Source organism: Lithobates pipiens, unplaced genomic scaffold (genome assembly GCF_037356315.1).
Source record: "Lithobates pipiens isolate NorthernLeopardFrog02 unplaced genomic scaffold, aLitPip1_a1.2 Scaffold_18, whole genome shotgun sequence".
Lineage (NCBI taxonomy): Eukaryota > Metazoa > Chordata > Amphibia > Anura > Ranidae > Lithobates > Lithobates pipiens.
In genome coordinates, this window is record NW_027507758.1 from 472,895,561 (window position 1) to 472,920,554 (window position 24,994).

General features: G+C 42.5%; 1 protein-coding gene across 4 annotated transcripts in view; it reads left to right on the forward strand.

Moving 5' to 3' along the window:
• PER2 (period circadian regulator 2) overlaps positions 1 to 24,994 on the forward strand; it is a 119,902-nt gene that overhangs the window by 15,631 nt on the left and 79,277 nt on the right. For 2 of the 4 annotated variants that reach the window (XM_077488326.1, XM_077488329.1), the window contains exons 2-3: positions 12,494 to 13,070; positions 24,399 to 24,491. In XM_077488326.1, the coding sequence (XP_077344452.1) occupies positions 12,532 to 13,070; positions 24,399 to 24,491 (632 nt within the window). In that variant the 5' untranslated portion in view covers positions 12,494 to 12,531. Of the gene's footprint in view, positions 1 to 3,269; positions 3,410 to 12,493; positions 13,071 to 24,398; positions 24,492 to 24,994 lie in introns of those variants that run through there. The other 2 variants (XM_077488328.1, XM_077488330.1) reach the window with 2 other exon arrangements.

A 24,994-nucleotide genomic window follows, 5' to 3' on the forward strand; every position in this document is an offset into this window, starting at 1 on the left:
TTTTACGTGCGCCTTATAGTCCGAAAAATACGGTATCAGTGCTTTCTACATTTAAGTTCCAGATAAGATGAAATATGTAGTACTTTGTCCCATCTGCCCAAAAGCCTTGTAACACTAGTTGCGATGTTGTACATGGCTACTTTGTTTCGCATGTCTCTGGCTCCTAGAACTTGCCCAAGACAAGCACCCTCAAGAAGAATGTAGGTGTAGCATGGCAGCCTCACCTCCTGCATTCCTCCTACCTGTGCTTACCTCAGGAAAGTGCTGGGAGCCGGAGACAGGCGCCTGCTATCAAAGCAGCCATCTCCTTGTTGGCTATGGTGTTAGGGGGGATACCCTAACCAATATCACTGCAAGAGTGCACAGGGCATCTAGGTGGTAGGACAACTACATGTCCCCATTGGGAGCTCAATATTGTAAAAAAAAAATGGTGTTTCTTCTTTAATCCTACTAAGTAGAAAATTTGTCTAATCTGAGTCTTGTCTTTGTACAATAACCTTCAATGATCTATTCTAGAACAACTTTTAAACACAAAAAAAAGTGACCAAAATCAAATCCTGCCAGGTGAGATAGATGGGCCAAGTCGGTATCGATTGTATAAAGCCTCGTAGGCTAAAGGACACCTGAACAGAAAGAAAAGGCACTGCTGACCTCGTTATTAGAATACTAGGTATCTGGCTACCATTAATGATTTGATACACTGACCTGGAGTAAAGCATTTACCCTAGCATAGACTTATTTTCTGCTTACTTGTTCATTGATGTACAAAGTACTGAATCTATTGGATGAGTGGCAAAGCAAGAAAACTGGCATTTTCAGATGTCAGCAGTGGCTTTGTCACAATTTTTATTTTTTTATTGATTTTTTTTTTTTTTTTAATGTCCCTTTGTGTAGTTTTATTCCACATATCACAGATCAGATGGTGTTTTAGAAGATATTTGTTTAAATAATAATTGTTCTTTCTGCTGAGAGAATTGTCTTTGCGTTTTTTATACTCAGATTGGTCATCACTAAGAGGTAGTGAAATCCAATGGGTGACGACTGAAAATTGTGTCATTTATGGCCAGCCTTGGCTTTCTACTGGGACCAGTTCAGGGTGCATCAATTGTGTTCTCACCTGTATCATGACAGTGGCATTGGATTTAGTAGTTCTACTTTTAACATTTTGCCATGAATAATGTGAGCGACATCTTGGCTTTTTCAATAAAAGATTTGTTTCTATTACAGGAATAAAAAACACCCATTTTCTTTTTCTTTATATTAATAATAAAATATTATAAATTATTTTATTACTTTTTAAAAAAAAATAAAAATTTCTGGTCTTTGCCACCTGGGTATGACTCTGAACTGTTTTACTGAATCCTTGTAGCCCCATTGATGGACCTAAAATAGAATATTGTGTTTTATGAAATGCAGAATCCTGGCTTATCTATAACTGTGCACAACACTGCTGCTTTTCAGTCCCGTGTATGTATGTATTATTATGGAAAAAAAATAAGACACCATATAAATAATATTATTAAAGCAGGTTAACAATCCTAGGAGTTTAGACTGTGAGCATTTTATTTCTGTAGGTCATTGCTCTTTATAGAGATTATAAAATGTCATTCAATGTGTAGGTGTTGGCCATGAAATGTTTGCATTCCAAAGCTCATGTAAGCCATTCTAATGGTTTTCACTTAATAGTTGCAAGTTGAATGGGTTACTAAAGTCACAAATTCTCGTATGACAGACAAAAAAAAAATTAGAAAAGATGTCATGTGGTGTTAGGGCTGTAACTAACAATTGTTTTCATAATCGATTAGTTGGCAGATTTGTTTCAATTAATCGGTTAATATCCTTAAAAAAAAAAAGTGGTGTATAGTTTAGTTAATATGTAAAGTTAACAAAAAAGAAGAAAAAAAAAAAGCAATTTATTCTTAAATATCTAATATGCAGTGGTAAATATAAATGACCAACTATAATGTTAGGAAACAAAATATCTAATCCACTCTGCGAATAACAGACAGAAGAGAGATACTGTATATACCATTAGAGGAGATGTACTGTATAAACTATTAGAGGATACATACTATTAAATGTTGAATCTGGTAAATATCATCAGACTCAGATCAAATTTAGGGTGTTTGTTTTTTTTTTTTTTTTTTTTAATAGTTTGACCCCATTAGTAGTGGGGTCAAATCGGCATTCACTTTCAACCACAGTGACAGGAAAATTTGGAAATAATTGAAAATTCCTTTGACCAAGAAGTTTTCTGACAGTGTATGTGGTTTTTGTTCAGAAATGACATTCATTTTAAAAACAAGTGAAAATTTCAAGCAACATTCTCATTCAGCGATTGTACAAAGAAGTCTGGATATTCTCGTCTGAAAATGAATCTGTGTGGCCAGCATAAGGCTCGGTACACACCTATGCAGTTTGCTTTTGATCTGTTTCTGCAGTGCATTTTGCTGTGTTTTTTTTTTGGGCCAATTTGTAATTGGGCAGATTAAAAACACACAAATTGCTGCACAAACGCATTACGTTCTTTGTACTTGAACTGTTTCTGCAAAAAGCACCAAAAAACACATAGATGTGAAACAGGTCTAAGACGTTTAGTAACATAATGGGGTTAAAAAAACTAAAAAATTACAAAAAAATCAAATCACTACTGTAAGGGGTTAATTTTTTTTTTTCTGTAGAACTGTGAAAGTAATATTTACAGTAGCGATTATTTGCTCTTTTTGTACTATAAAGGGCTCATATAATTTTTTTTTTTTTTTAACCTCATTACTGGCTGATTAATCGGTTAATCAACAACTAATCGATGATGAAAATAATTGATTAGTTTCATCCCTATGTGTATTGTATTTTCAGATGACAACTGTACTGAATAAACGAAAATTGTACGATCTGGTATCATACAAGGAAAATTTTCGTGCTTGTCCAATAGAATAATATCAGATGAATTGTGATCGGCTCTGTACTAACAATCCGATTATCGCACAATCGCGTCAAAATCTGTATTTTTCTTCTGATTTTTGGATCGCGTGTATGGGCCATAAGGGATCTGCAGCGGAGTTTTCCTGCACTGCAATGGTTAACGGGAGTGCCAGGCTGCTGAGAATTTGGCTTGATGGGTCCCTGCAGAGAGAGAATTTGTGTGATTTAGAAGGGATCTGGCATTTGTGTGTTTCAGTCACATGGGTGCGTAGCCTAGATAGGAGCAAGGTTTATATAACATGTTTATGTGGGAGGGGGGGTTGAGGCTAATTCAATGCTGTCTCTGTTGGAGATGAGGAACGGCAAGATCCAGATGTAGGTTGCCCGTTACTGCTTACACAACAGCTGTTATATTCTGGGTCATTTTAAGCCACGAGATAGGAGAGATGGTGTGCTAGTAACGTTTTCAGGAATTCAATGGAGCAGCGTAAGTTGATGTTTGTAACTGGCACTAAGGGCATTTGTGGTTATTCATTTGACCTGGTTTATACTGGGTTTGTAGAAATATTTACACTGATGTATAGTTAGTATTTCTGGTTTTGTGTAAAACTGAAAATTTTAAAGGCTTTGTAAAATTCAGTGTAAAAGTGAGGACATACACTGGATAGCGAGATGGATAGTTCTGTCTGTGATATTCTGTCCCAAGTAGATACTTGAGCAAGGATCAGATGTTCTGTAGAGTGTGTTTTTTTAATATTTTTTTACAATCCTTGTTATCTCATGTGTTGGCATACATAGCGACACAACATGACATGTATGTTTAGTGTTAGGAGAGTGTGTGGGGGCAGATCTTTCTCTAGTGCCTCCTGGTGAATTGGCTTGAAATTTAGTAAGCCACATTGTTTAAAGAGGAAGTAAACCCTGATGAGTTTACTTCCTCTTTGATTCCCTGCAAAGGTAAAGCATAATGGACTACTATGCATTGCATAGTAGTCCATTATGTGTCGCTTACCTGACACAGGAGCCAGCGAAGTCACCGCTGTCCCCTGTAGTCCAGCGCATCCATCTTTTCTCAGTGGGTCTCGCCGCTCCGCCGCTGTCATTCGGCGAAGCTGCAATGACGTCACGCATGCGCACGGGAGCCGCCATGTGCGGCATATCGCCGTTGACGGCGGCGCGCTTAGTGTGCCTGCGCGCAGATGTCTACAGCGCATGTGCCGTAGACAGCGGTGCCTGTCTTTCGGTAAATATCTCCTAAACCATGTAGGTTTAGGAGATATTTCTTGGACCTACAGGTAAGCCTTAATCTAGGCTTACCTGTAGGTCAAAGTGTGTTGTAAGGGTTTACAACCACTTTAACACAGCAGGTGAATGGAAGGGTCTGTTCGTTTTATGCAATCTGATGGTCTTTGTAGCAGTTACATGTGGTATTTGGGCATGGTGGTGATTTTTTCCAAATCTTCCTCATAGTAATACATGCTTTTTATTTGAATATTTTTTTTTTTTTTTTTTTTTAACATGCTGGAATTTTTTTTTTTCCTTTTTCATTAAGCCTATATTCACACTGATGTGCAGGATTTGCAGCAATTCCTGTGAGTTTCCCATGTTTTGATTTCAGTGTTTTGCTTATAATGTAAAGACAGTGATTCTCAAATGACTTTGCATCCCATGCCAGTTTGACTTTCTTATTTTTTATAATCCCTTTTTTCTTTCTTTAAAGTGGTTGTAAACCCTTACACTTACACTTTCACCTACAGGTAAGCCTAGATTAAGGCTTACCTGTAGGTGCTGTAAATATCTCCTAAACTACATGGTTTAGGAGATATTTTACAATTCTCCGTACGAGGATTCCTTCTGCGCGTGCGCCAATGTATTTGGCGCATGTGCACTTTAGAAGGGTCATGGCGTGCCGTTTTCATTAAGGGACATGCCGTGACTGGCGGCTTCCGTGTGCACGCACTCTGGCCAGTCCCAGAGCTGGAGTCCTTGACCCCGGAAGGAAGATAGATGCTTCCAGCTGGCGAGGAAATCGGGGACATCGCTGGCTCCTGTGTCAGATAAGTGACACATATTTGGCTATTATGCGATGCATAGTAGCCCATTATGCTTTGCCTTTGCAGGAAAACAAAGAGGAAGTAAACCCGTCAGCTTTTACTTCCTCTTTAAGACAAATTTCAGCATACAACATTGAACTACACATTGCATAATAAATCTTTTCATTAACGTACACCACACTAACACCCACTCTGAGAAAACACACCGGATCCTTGATCATGTCCTCTTCAAAAGAGAGAAAGGGGGGAAAAAAGAGAGGGGGGGGGGGAAAGGCCTACCCACTTGCGTACCCATAAGCAAAACTTAATTTTTGCAAAACATTATTCAAAGTATCATTTAAAAAGGGGGCTTTACAGTGCCCTATTACATGTGTCAAACAACCAACAACACAAAAAAATAAGTATTAAAAAAAATATATATACGAGTAAAGGAAAAAAGTGTATAATTTTGAATTACTATTTTCATGTCCTATTATGTTTAGTGTTTTAATTCAATATAATCTTACTCTACTATTTCATTTTTCTGCCTCTCCACCTTTCATTTCAATCTACCCTTCTTTATGTGATTCCATTATGTGTTGCCCACCCCGTGCCTAATTTACTATTATTTCTTCTCTTTCTTTTAATGACATCAATCATCTCTCCATTGTGCCTCCCAGAGGAGGAAAAAAGAAACGACACAAAAAAAAAAATCTCCTCTCAATTCCTCCCCACCAGATGCATCTCACAGATTATCCGATCCATAAAGCAGCATTGCCTGCAAAAGGGTTTAATCCTCCCCTATTTCTGAGGAGTAATACAGCCATCCTGCCCATGTATCTTTAAATGTATTCTATTGGTCTTTAATCATATGTATCCATCTCTCTGCTTCCATTATTTTTTCTATCTCCCTTTTCCAATCCACTATAGTGGGACATCCAGACTGTTTCCAAAATCTAGGTATCAATATGTTGGCTGTATTTAGCAAATGGGGAGTAACGCTCCTCTTATAAAACCTAGCAGATGATGGCATCCCATGTAAAAGGAAAATATAATGGAGAGAATTCAATAGGTCTAAGTGTAATTTTCTTAATCCAAGGGGCTATCTCCTCCCATAAAACTTTAATCTTTGGGCAATGCCACCATTAAATTTGCAGAAATGAACCCCTTTGGTTACATCCTCTCCAGCAGTTAACATCCGCCGATGGAGATGTCTGAGCCAATCGATACTGGTGTACAATACCATCTTGTCAGGAACTTGTAAGACGTCTCCTGTATATGGGAACTTATTGAAGTATGGTGTGTCACTCCCATCAGCCTTTTAATCTGATCGGATGTAAAATTTATAGCCAGTTCTTTTTCCCATTCTTGAATGAAATTGAGAGTTGTCATATTTTGAGCGCTCAGAACCAACCTATACATTTGAGACAACATATGACTCGCCTCTGATAAGTTAACAAAACTTTCCTCAAAAGTAGTAAGTGGGTTCGCTGGCTTAATCTGGTGCTTCCACTTATTGAACAAGTCTGTCAGTTGACGGTATTTCCATACACCCATTGGTACTTCCCCCAGTATTCGAACCAAATCCACCAATGGAAGCAATTTTACCCTGTGGGGCCACGCCAGCGCAATTACCCTTCCCGTCCATTCCCCAGCGATCTAAACTCCCTTTCTCTTCCCCCGGGGAACACCAGGGAAATCCTTCCAATGGTGTTAAAGGGGATATGGGGGGCAGGGGACTTTCTCGTATTGTTCATTCTATCCCAAATGGATAGTGTTGTCTTTGTCAGTGGTGATGCACATTCCAACAACCCCCTATAAGAAACCGGAATCCAGGGGGATCTGGCCAAGTTCCTACCTACTAATGTTTTCTCCAAGGGCACCCAAATTTTACTAGAAGTCATGGCACCAGTTCATTATACAAACCAGTGCCATGGCTCTGTAATAAAACTCTATATACACCAGTCCCACCCCACCCTCCCGTTTTGGTCCTCTCAAAATCTTGTGTGCCAGCCTGGGATGTTTATCTCTTATCACTCCACACAAAGGTCATAAAAGCTCTTCGTATTTGTTTAACCACTTGCCGACCAGCCATCACAGTTCTACTGCGGCAGAATGGCACGGCTGGGTGAAAAGACGTTATATAATGCCGCTTCGCCCTGTGGCCACTAGGTGCCCAAGCCAATGCGAGTGCCCGGCGGTCGCGATCACCGCCCGGCTCCCGCGATCGCCACTGACACACGGGGAACCAGGATCTGTTTGTGTAAACGGTTTCCGGATCTCTGTGGGAAGAACAGACAGATCGTCTGTTCATACAGTGTATGAACAGCAATCTGCCATCTCCCCGGCACAGTCCCCTCCCCCTTAGGTTAGAGCACACACTAGGGAACATATTAACCCCTTGAACGCCCCCTAGTGTTAACCCTTCACTGCCAGTGACATTTTTACAGTAATCAATGCATTTTTATAGCATTGATCGCTGTATTGATGCCAGTTTTCCCAAAAATGTGTCAAAGTTGTCCGATGATCTGTCCGCCATAATGTCGCAGTCTTGATAAAAATCCCAGATGGCCGCCATTACTGGTAAAAAAAAAAAATACAAAAAAAATAATAAAAATATCCCCTATTTTGTAGACTCTCTAACTTTTGCGCAAACCAATCAATTATGCTGCTTTTTTTTTTTTTTTCAAATTTTTAATATATTTTTGGGGGATATGTATTATAGCAAAATTGTAAAGTGTTTTTTTTTTTTTTTTTTTTTTTTTTTTTGTTTGTTTATAGCGCAAAAAATAAAAACTATAGAGGCGATCAAATACCACCAAAAGAAAGCTCTATTTGTGGGAAAAAAAGATGACAATTTTGTTTAGGTGCAACCTTGCACAACCCTGCAATTGCTAGTTAAAGCGACGCAGTGCCGAATCACAAAAAGTGCTCTGGTCAGGAAGGGGGTAAAATCTTCCGGGGCTGAAGCAGTTAAAGAATGTGTCTGTCGGAGTGTTATGGGTACATGTATGTAAAATGTAAATAAGCCTGGGAATTGCACTAATTTTAAGTGTTTTTACCCTGCCAAACCATGTCAAAGCATGACTATGCAAATCTTTTATCATGGATCCCATCAAGGGTCCATAGTTTAGATCAGATCTGAAGTGATCTAGATCCCTAAATAGAATATAGAATCAAGGCGCAAAACTAAAGGAAAAGGCAGATGACTTTGCAGATGCATCAACACTGATTTCTCAATATTTATTTTAAAATTGTATTTAAGGCCAAACCTCTCTGTTTCCAACATCAAAGAATCTTGAGGAGTGGTACAACAGTAGATGAGATCTTATGTTCCATTGATCCAATACAAATCCTCTTGATCTTCCTATTTCCCCTAATTGCGCAGAAAGAGCTCCAGGACCATAGCTAATAACAATGGGGACAGTGGGCATCCCTACCTAGTCACATTCCGTATCTCAAAATAATCTGATAGTCTACCATTAACTTTAACCCTTTCTCTAGGATCTGCATAGAGTGCCGTCATCCATCACATCATCTGCTCTCTGACCCATCTCCCTCAAAACTCCGGCCATAAACTCCCACCCCACCCTATCGAATGTTTTTTTTTTTTTTTCAGCATCCGTTGAAATTATTACGCTCTGGATCTGGTTCAGTCCATTATACATCCAATGCAATACATGCAGGGCCCAAATAGTATTATCTCTAGCCTCTCGGCCCTTCATAAACCCTGTTTGATCTGTGTTAATCAATTTAAATATATGTTCTTGTTACCTTAGGGACACAATTTTAGCCAAGAGCTTAGTGTCAGAGGTAAGGAGGGAGACTGGTCTGTAGCTGGCACAGCACTGAGGGTCTTTCCCTACCTTCGGGAGAACCGCCACATAAGCCAACAGTGCCTCTGGAGGCAATGGGTTAGAGACTGAAATAGCGTTCAGGTATCTGCAAAGAGGAACCAACAAGATTGAGAAAAACTTTTTATAATCCGTAATGGCAAAGCCGCAATCGCTCTGCCCAGTTCTTCAATGGAGATTGCTTTTTCCATTTCCTCCAAGGCCACAGATGGAATGGCCTGTAGCCCTGAGGCCTTCCCAAATTCTATCCAAACGTCCACCCTCCGTCCACGGAGTCTGTTTATATAGAGACACATAAAAGCGATGGAACTCGGCTGCTATTACTTGGGAGTCCACTATCTGCTTATTGCCTGTCTTTATAATGTGAACATGGTGTGAATCCTGTTTCTTTAGTTGTCTAGCCAATATTGTCCTACCCTTATTCCCCTGTTCCTGGAATCAATGGGCAAAATATCTGTTTATTTTGAACTTTTTCGATCGAGAAGCTGTTTTAAGTCTGCCTGCAGAGTTTCTCCAGTCTCTGCGTGTCCCCAGGTTTTAAATGGGCCTTATGTTTAATTTTGAAATTATGTATTTCCCCTAAGAGCCCGACCACTTCCTTCTGTCTCTCTTATTTAATATGCAAACCTATTGAAATTAACTCCCCTCTGATGCTGCCTTGTGGGCTTCCCATACCACTTGGTCAGACACCTCCTCTGATATATTGATCTCAAAATAATAATGCTAATGTGCGGGACAGGGATTCCACCTTCTGTTAATCATCAAAAATAGATTAATTCAATCGCCATGTTCTTTCCATTCGCCCAATCGATGCCGGACATATTGGTAAACCTATTGGAGCATGGTCTGACATGGTGATTGACTCAATAGTTGATGAATTTGAATAATTCCGATAATATTGATGGATTAACAACATATTGATCCTTGAATATACATTGTGTATTTTTGGAGTAATAACTGAAATCCCTGTCTCGCTCATGCAGTACCCTCCAAATGTCCACCAAATGCACAGAGTGAAGGCACTGTTTAACATATCTTAATGCCTTATGAGATGCACAGGTTTTCCCTGAAGAGGTGTCTAGACTAGGGTCCAAGGTAATGTTAAAATGCCCTCCCATAACCAGTAGACCTTCCCAAAACATCCCCAGGATATCCAAAGTTTATATATATATATAATATATATATATATATATATACACATATACATACATACAATCTTCATTCTACCTGCTATTCTGATCAGTGTCTGTGCCCGGCCTTCTGAGCTCTCCCGCCTTGGATGCATTTGATAAGGAGGAGTATAAAAAAAAAAACACACAAAACCATAACCTACTTTGCCAATGTGGCACATTCCCCTAAAGAGATGGTGAATCCGGGCAGAGGTGCACCACCTGTGCCTGTAGTCACCCCTGCCCTTTCACCTTTTGCCAGAATACAAAGTCCCTTGTATCGGGACCGACCTATTGGGGAAAAGATGATGAATAAAAACATAAACAGGGTACCTCATGAACCCCTGGCTTGTTTTTATATCCTTTTTTTTTTTTTCCAGTATTTCAGCATATTGTGGGAGAAAACAAAAAATATTTAGTGGGGGATAAAAATAATGGGAGGGTGGTGGGTAGACTAGGAGGACCCCCCCAGTCAACTCTAAGAAATCTGCTCTTTTCCTCTTAGCCTTTTTCACTTTGCAACACAACTCAGGCTTAGATTTGGTTGTTGTAGCGATGGTTTATAGTTCAATTTCAAATCCAGAAAGTCCACCAGGGGGAGCTCCAGCACCTCTATGAAGTGTTGCAAGTCATCTTTCGTTTTAAGTAGGGGTGCAATGGATCAAAAAAACTCATGGATCGAATCGTTCCTCGGATCAGAGTCACGGATCGGATCGTTCCTCGGATCAGCAAAAAAAGAAAAGACATCTTGTTGCACCCACCAGAGTTTTAGATTTCAGTTATTTTGAGCACAAAACTGAGCTTATATACTTGTTTAGATGTTTAAATTTTAAAAGCAGCAGCAAACCTGCTGAACTGCAGTCACCCGGCACAGGACCCATAAGACCACAGCAGTCCCACTGGTATACATCGGTCCAGGCCGGAACAATAACTATGCCAGAAAAGCCATACATGGAGTTGAGTTTTAAATGGTCAGCAAAGAAACCTACAAGACAATTATCCTAAACGTACCTTATGCTGCTGCATTGGTGCATGTGGCATTTCTCGCCAAATAGCCCACTTTCTCATTTGGGGAGAAAACCTGTATGCACGGGGCAATTGACTTGTACCTGAGCATGGCAGCACCATTTGTTGGATACAAAAAGAGTTCACGAGCTGTGATATGTGCCAAAAGAGATGTTACTAAATACTGACATTTATGTATTCTTTACCATTAAAAGTTACAACTGATCTAAAGTTCTTATCTAGCTATTTTATGTGGAATTCTACATTGATGCCATCTTGAAATATGGTTATAACAGCCAAAGCTTCAGACAGAAAACATCAGAGGTGGGATTAAAGCAGTTAGGACACTATTCTAGAAGTATGGTCTCTTTAAATTGACTTGCACGACTTCATGAAAGCCTTGCCACAGTTTTGTAAATTGTTCCAACATGTATAACAGCTTATTTTTAGTAGTTATTTAGTAGTGTCAATGTGGCTGTGACCAGTTCAAAAAGAATTGCCTGCTGTGTGCAGATAGTGAAACTGGAGATATTCAGGAGTGAATATATCATGTTTAAAGTGGTTTAAAAGGTTCAAGGTTTTTTACCTTCATGCGATCTATGCGTGAAGATAAAAAACCTTTGGTGCAGTCCCCCCTGCCTGAGCCCCATGTTGATCCATTCACGAGAGCTGCAGCTCTCTGGGGTCTTTCTCTCTCCTCATTGGCTCGCACAGCAATGGGAGCCATTGTCTCCTGTTGCTGTCAATCACAGCCAGTGAGCCAATGGGGGAGAATGGGGGGGGGGGGGGGGGGCGGCCAGCATAGAAAGCACTACATTTTTTCCTTTTTTTTTTTTTTTTGTGTAATATGATGCCATCTTGCCATCTTTTATGATGGATTCTGTGATTTCTCATTTGTTTTGTGTTTAGTCTTGCCAGAGGTTTTCAATTGGGTTTAGGTCTGAGCTGTTTTCTGACCAATCAACATTTATATGATGTGATTAAATCCAGTCTTTTACAATCTTGCAGTAAGGCAAGGAGTGTAATCTTGCTGGAAATTAAATTCTCGTGAGTTATGCGGGGATAACTCAGCTGGAGAATGAAGGAGTTGCGGTTGTAGTCTTATGAGTGTGGCTATACTGCAAAATGTTTTGGTGGCGTTTTCCACTGCAGCGCCTCTGATTGAACCCTAGTGCTGCCTTCCCAGTCTGAATTTCAATGCACAGAAGATTGAAAGAGGCTTGTATCAAGATAATTTGTCATTTTTACCAATCCCTGCCATTGTACTTTGGTGTAAAAAAAAAAAAATGGCCTGTGTGTAATCATTTGGGATAATTTAAATAAAGGAAAAATAAATGAAATTCAAATACTGATTACTTCCCTTATTCACTATATAACATTTATAGTATATTTTGTGCTATAGTAACTTTTTTTTTAAACGGCAGCAATTGTTCAGTCACATCGGCTATCATGTAGAACTAGTTTAGTGTGTGTGTATGTGTATTGAACCTGTTCTTTCTCTTTTACACAGATTTTATTTGAGCCTGATGAAGACTTCCAATTAATGCAATGCCCCATCAGAGTAAAGGTTTCCACCAAGATCTTTTATTGCCAGGACATCATATTCCTACAAAGACCCAAGAGGATCTAACGACTGGTGTGCAACTTCAGTCTACAGGATTCTTACCTGGTCAGCATCATGTCTCCTCTGACATTCTTAGCACCGCTCTTCATTTTGTGCCCCAGAAGTACAATACTAGCCAGGTGTCGTCATCCCAAAGTCTGATGCCTAGCCTTGTGGAACCTCTCTTGGTAGAGGAGGCTAATGTATCACTGTCCAAGCCAGAAGATCATGCAAGCAATATATGCTCTACAACTCATGGGTCTTCTACCACAGGTAGAAACTGTATGCCCCTCCAGAATGGAGACCCACAACAGCAATTTGCTACATACGAGACTATTGCTGATCTGAGTCCAAGACCTCTTCAAACTGAGGACCATCATCAGCTCGAGGATTCTGCCAGCATTCTACCAGATGACATGGAAACCAGCAATGACTCAAGCAGCAATGAACTGGATGAAAATGGAAAGGAGTCTGAATTAAAAAAGTAAGGACATGTGTATGCATAAAGATGAGTTCCTTTAAAGAATAACTACATGATTACTTATAATAATAAAACAAATTTGCTCCCTCCAAACTCTAACTTATTTTCAAGAACTGCTTCTGTCCAACACCGAAGCCACTATACTCTGCCTGGAAAGTCGGCAATCAAATTTTCATAGAACCATAAGCACTGAGACCTCCTCTTAAATTTGGCACACTCTAGCCGCCTGGGCTGTAATTGATGCCAATCAACCTGTAAATTGACTTGAACCATTTAGGCTTCGTTTACACCAGTGCATTATGGGAACACGCAAAAAAATGCGCCTGTGTATAGGCATGGCACTTCTGCAAACACCTTTTTTGCGTGTTTCTTATTCATAGGGCAGCCCATTAAAATTAATGGCCTGCTCTAAACGCAACACGCAATAAAGCGCACATGCTCGGTAACACCTTGGGGTGTGAATGGAGAGTTATAGCTTATGGGGTTGCAGGGGGCATATGTCAAACTAAAGAGCGTGTCTTAGCCATTTTCATCTTAAATGGAGATCTGATCACTGCCTTTCTGGGCAGTGCTTTGTAACTTATGCATTGGGAGGTTTTTGTTTTGATAATCAAACCATATACATATCCATTAAGCACATGTTGAATGTCCTGAAGATAAACTGGGAATCCTCATGCCGTAGACATGTGTTTTAAACTTATTAAACGGACACCTACAGATGGCTTTTTGTATTCTTAGCTTCTAAATCTCCCCCAAGATCCCTGAAACCCCCTATGCATATGTCTATTAAATGTATAAACAATATTATGCGTTTAATGTGAAACTGTGTGTTCAGAGCTGTACCCACTAACCATCCGAATACTAGATGTCAAAAGATTTCTATACACATAATAAGTGCACATCTACAAAAACAGGTTGACATCAGCAACCATACATATAATGCAAATAAAATGTGTATTTAAAGCCAAGTGCTACAAATTCCTTTTATCAAACATTTTTTCAATAAACTACAAATGTTCAAAATAAATGAGAACTTCAAGCAGCCACCAATTTTGTGAATAAACCTTGAAGTGATGAATAAATACCTTGTGTCCGCCACCGCATGTATAAATGGTTTCTTACCAGATGGTATTGATTCCTTTTTAAAAAAGAGATCAAGCCAGCATGTTGTTAACAGACCTCCAGATATCCAGTGGTGTTCTACAGCAAACTGCCCACTATTCTGATTCAGCAGTGGATAGTGCTGTCATATCTGTAATTTAATTCCTTTAGGACTGAGTGCTCCCCCTTGGATAGGGAAATGGAGATTTGAAGTTTTATTTTGTTTTGGACATTTGTTCTTTATTGAAATAACATTTGATAAAAGAATTATTGTCACTGGACTTTAAATACGCATTTCATTTGCATCATAGGTATGGTTGTGTGGAGGCACTTTTATTATATGTATGGCTGAAATAACTAATTATGAAAATGATTGCCATCTATTTCCATAATCAATTAAATGGCTAGCTCACAGGTAGGCAACCTTTTGAACAGTGTGTTGAAAAATGTTTTCAAAGAAATTGAGCGTGCCGATTTTATAACAAAAAAAGTCACCTTTACACTCTCAATCACGAAAAGGATTTTTTTATAAAGTAAAGGCTGTAAACTACTTTAGTAGTGAGAAATTACCATCCTGCTCTCTCATGCCTCAGATCAGCCACAATTCCTGCAACTCCACACCTCGGCCCCAATTCATGCACAGTCGCACCTCAGAACACTGTAACCTCCTGTTCGTCTGCCCCACCACTGTAACCTCCCTTGGTCATCTGCCCCACCACTGTAAACCCCTGCTTTTCTGTGCCACCTCCGAACCCCCTTCTCATCACTCCCACCACTGTACTTCCTGTGCAGCTGCCCCACCACTGTACCCCATTGCTCTTTTGGCCCACCACTGTAATCCCCCTGTTCATCTGGCCCTCCACTGTACCTCCCTGCAGATCTGCTTCACCGCAGTATACCCATGCTCTTCTGTCTCACTACTGAATCACCTTCTCATCTGTCTTAACACTTAACCCATCTGCTCATCTGCCCTGCCACTGTAACCTGCTTTCTCATCTACCCCACCAGAGTACCTCCTGCACATCTGTCTTGCACCTGTACCCCCCCCCCCCCCCCGCTCTCCTGCCCCTACCCTGTAACCCCCTGCTCATATCTGGCCCAGCACTGAACCCCCCCCCCCCCCCCCCCCTCCGCCTGCTCATATCTGGCTCAGCTTTGAACTAGGGCTGCAACTAACGATTATTTTCATAATCTATTAGTTGGCCGATTTTATTGTTTTGATTGGTTGATAGTGTGGTGTATAATTTGGTTAATATGTAAAGTTTTAAAAAAAAAGGCAATTTATTCTTAAATATCTCTGTATGCAGTGGTAAAAAAAAAATAACCAACTATATGGTAAGTATACTGTATATACAATTAGAGGAGATCTACAGTGTATATACCACTATTAGAGGAGATATACTGTATATCCCATATTTATCGGCGTATAACGCGCACCCCAAGTTTAGGAGGGCAGTTTTAAGGAAAAAAAACTTACATTTAAATGCCCATCAATACAGCCTTATCAGTGTCCATCTGCAGCCTTGTCCATCATGCCAGCCTTGTCAGTGTAATTTGCAGCTTTGTCAATCAGCTGTGTCATGCAGCCTTGTCAGTGTCATATGCAGCCTTGTCCATCATTGCACCCTTGTCATGCAGCCTTGTCCATCATTGTACCCTTGTCAGTGTCATATGCACCCTTGTCATGCAGCCTTGTCCATCATTGCACCCTTGTCATGCAGCTTTGTCCATCATTGCACCCTTGTCATGTAGCCTTGTCCATCATTGCACCCTTGTCATGCAGCCTTGTCCATCATTGCACCCTTGTCATGCAGCCGTGTCCATCATTGCACCCTTGTCATGCAGCCGTGTCCATCATTGCACCCTTGTCATGCAGCCGTGTCCATCATTGCACCCTTGTCATGCAGCCGTGTCCATCATTGCACCCTTGTCATGCAGCCGTGTCCATCATTGCACCCTTGTCATGCAGCCGTGTCCATCATTGCAGCCTTGTCAGTTTTATTTGCAGCTTTTTTTTTTTAATAGCGCCGCCGAGATACAGAGCCGGATGTCCTGTTTATCTCGGCGGTGCTCAGTAGTTCTTAACCATTCTAGTCAGCTTTCGGCTGCCTTTTGGCTGTTTTCCTCAGCTTTCGTATGCTCTTGGCCATTGCGTTGTTGCAATTTGCGTTTGTTGGGCAAATTAAAAAAAAAAAAAAAAAAAGCAACGCAATACATGCTTTTCTGCACCTTCTCTATTGAAGTCTATTGAACCAAGAAAAAAAGTCCTTAAACCCTTTCCAAATAAGCAGTGGCTGCAAAAAAGCATAGATGTGAACCGGTCCCTTAGGAAATCATGTTAAATTGACTGCAGTGAGTTTCTGGAAAAAGCACCAAACAATGCATAGGTGTGAACCTAAGACGTTTAGTAGCAGCAGCATGCTTTTATTTTTATTTTTTTTAATCTGCCCAACAACAAATTGGCCAAAAAAAGCACAAAAAATGCAAACAACACAGCAAAAAGCATTGCAGAAACGGATAAAATGTAAACTGCATAGGTGTAAACCAAACCTTATGCTGGTCATACACGTATCGCTTTTCAGACGATAATATACAATACGAAAAATCTTTGTACAATGAAAGAATGTAGTTTGAAAATTGCTTTTTAACATTTAGTTTTAAAATGAATGCAAGATCTGACCAAAACCACATACTGTCTGAAAAATTCCTTTTGACCTTGAAGTTTTCTTTTCTGCTCCTTCGAATTTCCCTGTCAGTGTGGTCGAAAACGACTGACTGATTTGACCCCACTAACGATTAAAAAATTGAACGAACCTTCTTTAAATTTTTAATTTTTTTTTGAAGGAAGACATTGGTTTGTTTTTGTTTTTTTTATGGCCAACATAAGTGACAGCAGGCGCAGGGAGCTTTTGTCAATCCACTGCCTATGACAAGGGAGTCTGTAATACATAATATATTACAGTTCTCTCTTAAAATCTACAAAACTGTAAAAAAAAAAAAAATGATTTTAACCACTTGCCGCCCGCCATATAGCAAAATGACGGTGGCAAAGTGGTTGTAATATCCTGACCGGACATCATATGACGTAATCAGGATATTAATCCACTGCGCGCCCCCGGGGGTGCGCATTGCGGCGATCGTTGTTGTGGGGTGTAAGTCTGACACCCTGCAACTACGATCTCGGACGGAGACTCTTTACCACGTGATCAGCCGTGTCCAATCACGGCTGATCACAGTGTAAATAGGAAGAACCGGTGAATGGCTTTTCCTCACTCGCATCTGTGAGCCGATCGGCTGCTCCTCTGAGAGGGGGGGTCTGTGCTGATCGATTATCAGCACAGCCCCCCCCCAGGATGCCCACACTGGACCACCAGGGATGCCACCAGACCACCAGGAGATGCCCAGCACCAGGTATGCCCTCTAGACCACCAGGGATGCCAGCCAGTGCCCATAATGTATGCCAATCAGTGCCCACAATGGGCATCACTGATTGGCATGCATTATTGTTTGGCACTGGCATCCATCCCTACAAAACTTTAAATTACAATGCCGCCTATCAGAGCCTATCCGTGCCGCCCATCCATGCCAATCCGTGCCACCTATCAGTGCCTATTTGTGCCACCTATCAGTGTCTGTGTCACATATCAGTGCCACATCATTGGTGCCACCTCATCGGTGCCCATCAGTGCCGCCTTATCGGTGCCCGTCACTGCAGCCCCGTCAATGCCCATCAGTGAAGGAGAAAACTTACTTATTTTCAAAGTTTTGTAACTGAAACAAAAAAAAAAATTTTTTCAAGATTTTCAGTATTTTTTTTATTTTTTTATTTGTTTAGCAGAAAATAAAAATCCCAGAGGCGATCAAATACCACCAAATAAAAGCTCTATTTGTGGGAACAAAATGATAAAATTTTAGTTTGGGTACAGTGTAGCATGACCGCGCAATTGTCATTCAAATTGCGACAGCGCTGAAAGCTCAAAATTGGTCTGGGCAGGAAGGTGTATAAGTGCCCGGTATTGAAGTGGTTAAATATAAAATGAGCGGAGTCTGATATTTGCCAGATTCAACTTCTAATACTATATACACTATGGGGTTGATTTACTAAAGGCAAACCTACGAAAGTGCCCTTGGAAGTGCAGTCACTGTAGATCTGAGGGCTAGCTCTACTGATTTTATTATCCAATCGTGTGCAAGCAAAAATGCTGTTTATTTTCCTTGCATTTCCCCCTCACATCTACAGCAGTACAAGTGGATTTGCCTTTAGTAAATAACCCCCTTTGTGTGTGTGTATATGTGTGTATATATATATATATATATATATATATATATATATATATATATATATATATATATATATATATATATATATATATATATATATATATATATATATATATATATATATATATATATAAATTTACATGTCTGTTCAAGCATAGAAAGGCAGACCTTGGTCTTCGAGATCACACACCTCTCTAAGGAACCAGCTTTTACCACTTCAGCTCTATGTCTCTTATAGACTAGAACAGGGCTCGACAAATCTCAGGTGCCAGGTCGTCATTGCGACTAGAAATTGTGCTCTGACGCCTGGGTTTTTGTCAGTGACCGGCACCTCTGCCACAGGACGGGCTGTGGGGTCTTGGCCAGGAAAATGGAGGCGCTTCTCGGGCCTCGTAGGCCCTCCAGACGCAGAGCACTGTCTGGTAATGTGATTAGCGGTGGTAGTGGGGATGGAGCAGGAAGAGAGCGACGCAGCAGCCGCTGACATGGCGAGAGGTTCCTCCTTCCTTCTCCAAACTCTGTTGGCAGAGCAGCGCCGTTGTGCGTGGGAAACTGTATGGAAAGAGAGAGAGGAGCTGTCAAAATTGAAGTTGGATGTCGGGGGTGGGCGGGACCCAGCTATCCAACACCAGCCGATGGGATCTGGGCAGGCTGCTAAGTTGTAAACAGTCCAATCATTTGCTGGATAGCTGTTGGGTCTCGCCCACCTCCGACATCACACTGAATTTGTCACTCTGCCCATCAGTGCCACCTCAGTGCTGCCTATCAGTACCATCTGTCAGTTCCCATCAGTGGCATATCAGTGCCCATTAGTGCAGCCTATCGGAGCACATCAGTGAAGGAGGAAAAAAAACTTTTCTCTTTTTCCTTCATTGACGGACACAGCTCCTTTAATTCTTGACCTTAGGGTTATCACACCACCTTCAGGAGAGGACTAGGCAGAATATGTAAAACATGTAAAAACCGCAAGACTGCACAGCACCGCCCAGGGGGTGGCCCCTCTGGCTATAACCCCTCACGCTGCTTCCTGCAGCTCAGTTTTTTTTCTGCCTAGTGTAGAAGGACCTGGCTCCCTGAGGGGACCATTGGTCCTGGGAATTTTTTCATTTTTTTTCTACAATCAATAGCAGGGCTGGATAATATAGATCCTTGTAGTCTCCCCAGCCTAGCCATGCCCCTTTCTGCTCCTGGGGAGGCCGGTGAGCTATGTGCTCCGGGGCACACATATGACCAGGCTACTGATGTCCATGTCACAGTGTGCTGTGGCCAGAAGCCACTCTGTACTACTCGGGTGATGGGTCTGTGGTGGAATACGTCCAGCAATTCTGACAGGAGGGGTAAGTACAGCTCTCCCTGCCTCGGCAGGATGGAGCAGCTGGGAATTTCCGGGGAGGTCGACTAGGGGGCTCTCACTCTCCCTTTCCTCTTACCCTATCTCTCATTCCCTCCTCCCCTGCTGGGGCCGCGGTGTGACTGGGCATGAGGTGCGGTGTATGTACCTGACAAGGGGTCCTCCGGTGGGGGGGGCTCTGGGCTTTGGCGGGGGGCTGCGCTGGCTGTTGGGGGGCCGTTTTTTTTTTGTTTTTCTTTACTGACTTTTTTTTTCCTTCTCTGTGAGGTGCTTGGGCTATTTTGCATGAGGAGAGGCCGCTGTGCGGGCCGTGGCCGTTTTTCTGTAGTCCTGGTCCATGCATTGTATGTGCTGTCAGCCTTTTCTAGAATGTTCGGTGACCATTTTCTTGGTGATTTTTACTTGGACGGCCGGGGGCCATGTTCTTGTAGCCTCAGCATGTTTTTACCTCAGTGCTGGGTCTGTGTACTTCAGAATGCTGCATATGGACGCTTTGTCCTGGAGACCTTTGTTGGCAGGGTGCCCCCACCCCTGTCTTTTGGGGAGGGCTCTGATTCAGACTCGGATCCCACAGTGACTGGCGCCCCTGTTCTGACGTGTGGGAGGATGTGGACCAGGACCGTTCAGACAGTGAGAATGACTCTGTGTTCGGGTTAGCGCAGGGGAAAAAGCGTTAGTAGGAGCACTTATCACTTCGGTGCGGGATACCCTGAAGATACAGGATGCAGCAGGAACCTCTGTTGAGGTGGCAGTGCCTTTTGGGTCACGCAAACCACTTAAAGTGTTTCCGTATTTTATTTATTTTAAGTTCATCTACAAGGAATGGGGAAGCCCGCAACGGGCCTTTTCAGTTCCAAGAAGAATGGCGGTGCGTTACCTCTTTGAGGAGAGCCTCCTGAAAAAATGGGCGTCCCCTCCGATATGCAGGTTAAATAATGTAATTCCGGTAGAAGGGACTCCTGGCTTCAAGGACCCTGCCGACAGGAGGGCCGAGGCAGTGGCCAGGTCCATGTTTACAGTGGTGAGGTCAGCGTTACGACCTGTGCTAGCCACAGCCTTGGTGTTGCAGACGCTTACTGAATGGGCAAAGTTGTTGCACCATGAATTGGAGAAGCAACAGTCTTCCCGGTCTGCGTAGAACTGGCAGATCAGTTAGTGCATGGCCTTAAGTATGTCTGTGATGCGGCCCTGGATACGGTCCCCCTGCTCTCTAGAGCATCAGTATCAGCAGTGGTGCTTCGGCGCCTGATTTGGCTGAAATGCTGGTCTGCGGATCAGGCATCTAAAAAAGCACTGACGGATTTGCACTTCCAAGGTGAGAGGCTATTTGGAGCCTCGCTGGATAACATTAAAGCGGGAGTCCGCCGGTTATTTTATCTTTTTTTTTTTAAAGCCAGCAGCTACAAATACTGCAGCTGCTGACTTTTAAAATAATGACACTTACCTGCCCAACGCGCCCACGATGTCGGCACCCGAAGCCGATCTCTCGATCATCTCTCGGGTGCTGCCGCCACCATCTTGGGTATGGGAATCAGGAAGTGGAGCCTTGCGGTTTCATTTCCCGGTTCCCTACTGCGCATGTGCAAGTCGCGCTGCGCAATAAGGATGGTCCCCGCTGTCTCTTGGATCCATGTGTTTCCCAGCAGGCAGCGGGGGACCTTCGGAAAGGGGCGTAGATTCTGCGAAAAGGGGCGTAACTTCTGCAGAATCTACGCCGGAAGTGGGTGCAGATCCCTGTACTGTACAGGCACCTGCACCCCCCTCCCCCCTGAAAGGTGCCAATTGTGGCGCCGGAGGGGGGGAGGGTTCCAATGAGCGGAAGATCCACTTTAGGGTGGCCCTCCGCTTTAAAAACGATGGGAAGAGCACATTGCTCCCACAGTCCAGGAAGGTTAAGGAGCCACAACGTAGGCAAGGTCCCTCCCCTTTTTTTTTCTCCTCTTTCAGAAACTGCTTTTTCGCCTGCCCGATCGGCAGGTAAGCGTTCTCAGTCCAACAAGGCGCCTGCTGAAGGACAGAAGCGTCCCTGGTTTCGCAAGCCAAACAAGTCTGCGAGCAAAAATATTACCGCATGAAGGTTTGCCCCTGCCCAACTCTCGGATGGGGGGGTTGTCTTTAGGATTTTGCGGCTCGGTGGACCTCCCTACTGTCCGACCAATGGGTTTGCGAACTGGTTTCATCGGGATACAAGAGTTTCTTTCTTGTCCACCAAACAGATTTTTTTTTCCCTCCAACCTACCTCTACTTCCAGCTCGTCTGGAAGCCCTGTGTGGAGTGATGGTACCTGTACCAACGCTGGAAAGGTTTCAGGGATTCTACTCCAATCTGCTTGTAGTCTCCAAAAAGGAGGGGGTACGTCCAATCCTGGACTTGAAGGCCCTTAGCAGCTTTGTGAAAGTACAAAGGCTCAGGATGGAATCGGTTCATTCTGTGGTCGCTGCACTCAATCAGGGGGACTTCCTGGCGTCCCTGGATATCCAGGACGCGTATTTACATGTGCCCTATGCCTCAGGCATCAGAGGTTTCTGCGATTTGCAGTCAAGAAAGAGTACTACCAGTTTGTGGCTCTCCCTTTTGGCCTGGCATCAGCACCCCCGAGTCTTTACCAAAGTGTTAGCTCCAATTCTGGCGCTGTTAAGGCAACATGGGATTGCAATCGTGGGTTGCCTAGATGACCTCCTTCTGAGGGCAGCTTCCGCCTCAGAATTAAGGGAGGATGTAGAAATCACCATGCAGACTCTCCGGGAGTTTGGTTGGGTGCTATACCTAAAGAAGTCTGTTAGTGCCGACTCAACGCTTGGAGTACCTGGGCTTACTGTTGGACTCCTTAGAAGCAAAAGTTTTTCTCCCTTCGGACAAGCTGCAGACTCTTCAAGCTGTGGTGAGATTGGGGAACTGCAGATGGTCCACGCTGCGCTTCTGCATGCGAGTTCTGGGCCTCATGGTAGCCACTTTTGAAGTGGTACCGTACGCTCCATTTCACACTCTACTGCAGAAGGAGATTTTGTCAATTGAACAAATCCCCATTATCCCTGGATTGTCGGGGGGGGGGGGGGGGGGGGGGGCAGGCAATCTTACCACCACTGTAAAAAAAAAAAAAAGAAAAAGGAAAAAAAAAGCATTCTTCTCACTGACCACCAAAGTAAGGGGCATTGTTCCTGCTGACCCCCAATAAATAGGTTTTATCAGCAGTTTCCCTAATACCTGAAAATGATTTTAAGGGTTCCCCTGGTGTAAAAAGGTTGAGAAAGGCTGATCTAAACAGTCAGACTGAGTTCTAAGTATTGTATTTTCCTATAATACCTCAGTTTACTGTTATAAATACCTGTAAAATGCAAAACTCTGGTGGGTTTAACAAGCTTTCCGCTTGCCCCCTTCTCTCTGTAGCCTTACTGTGGACGTGTGCAGGGTGTAGCAAGATGACAGCGACAGAACGTCCCTTCCGTTACACATTTTGATGGGTCGCCTAATCTGACAGAACAATGGCAGCCTGAAGTGTGTGTCCTGGGAGATTGCTATAAATTGCCAGACATCTTTCCATCTCACAGCAGAGCACTGCACATTCTTTCCTTCCTTTTGAGGAAAGGCACACACCTCCCCCCTCCACATTGGTGATCAGCTGTCTCCTAGTGGTGACCAGGAAGAGAATCTGTAACATAAAGAGAACTTTCTAAAGGATATATACAGCTGAAGACAGCAAATATGCATGTAAAACTTATGTACTGTATTTATTTGGAGTATAACACGCACCCCTAGTTTAGGAGGCAATTTTAAGGAAAGAAAATTAACTTTAAATGCCCATCAATGCAGCCTTGTCCATCATTGCAGCCTTGCCCAGTGTCCATCTGCAGCCTTGCCCAGCCGCGACGATCTCCGCTGACTGTGAGCGGAGATGAGCAAGCGCCGCCGACATACAGAAAGCTGAGTGTATTTGGCTAGACTCGGCTCTGCTCACGCACCCACAATTTTCCCCTGATTTTAAGTGGGGAAAAAAGTGCGACTTATATGCCGATAAATACGGTAAATCTCTGTGTATCATCTGAGGCTGTTCACTTCACTGGGTATGTGAAGGTTTACGTCCGCTTTAAGGAAAATATCCTGCCACCACCTAAGTGCAATCCCCCCCTTTTTTTTTTTATTTTTTTTTTATTTATTTTTTCCAGCTGAACAGGGGTTTTCTATTGAAGTACTTGGCATAGCCTCAAGCCGAGCAATTGGCTAAAAGTTGCAGTGTGGTCCCATTCACTTGTGGTGTTTGTAATTAATGGCAGTACTTGCCCTCCAAAGGCAGCAAGCTTACATTTCCATGCAATGAAGCAAAGCACTGTGGCTACAGCAATATGTGCTTGTAATTTTGGCTGCTTAAGCTTTCCTCATTCAAAACAGTTTGGATTTAAAAAGTTTGGATTTAAAAAGTAGTCGTGTTTTTTTTTTTTTTTTTTTTTTCTTTTACCATCTTTCCATAGTTGGGTATGGATTCCCATCTTGGGTTACTGCAATAAAACCTTGACAGGTTTAGTTGTACAGATAATTTTGTGTCTGTAGTGGTAATTTGCTGTTGCTATGTTGTCCTTTTATTTATACTGTCTTTCTTGCAGTGATTCTGATTTTCAGCCCCCTACCTGCAGTTCCAGAGCATTCTCTTTAATGATGGCAGACTCTGAACATAATCCATCTACTAGTGGCTACAGGTAAGCCAATGTTTACTCTTGATGCTTTCACAAAAACTTTTTTCCTCTCAGGTAGTCTTTGGCTACCTACTATTATTTGTTGTATCCTGCAAAAAATACTTGCACGTTTTAACCCTTTAATGCGAGGTGGCCCCTGGAAAAAAAAAAAAAGTTGCATAACAGACATAAGATGCACTTGGTTAAGATACGGTATTTATAAATGGCAAGTATGGAACATGGAGAATATAGTGCCTTCTTCAGTCTTAATTGGAGGGGGGTGCCATCTTCCGCACACAGCTTGAGTGTTTATGAATGTGGGGCCCTCCAAGTTGGCAGTTCAGCTGTGCAGTTCTAGAACAAGCTCACAGCTGCTATTGCAGTAGTAGAAGTACAAAAATACTCAGTTACCCATGGAGCTAGCTGCTAATTTCTTGTTAGTGGCCGACCACACACAAAGTTTTTGTGGACCGAACAGTATCGGCCCTGCTCAATTGCTTAACTACTGAGACCCTTCCACTGTTCTT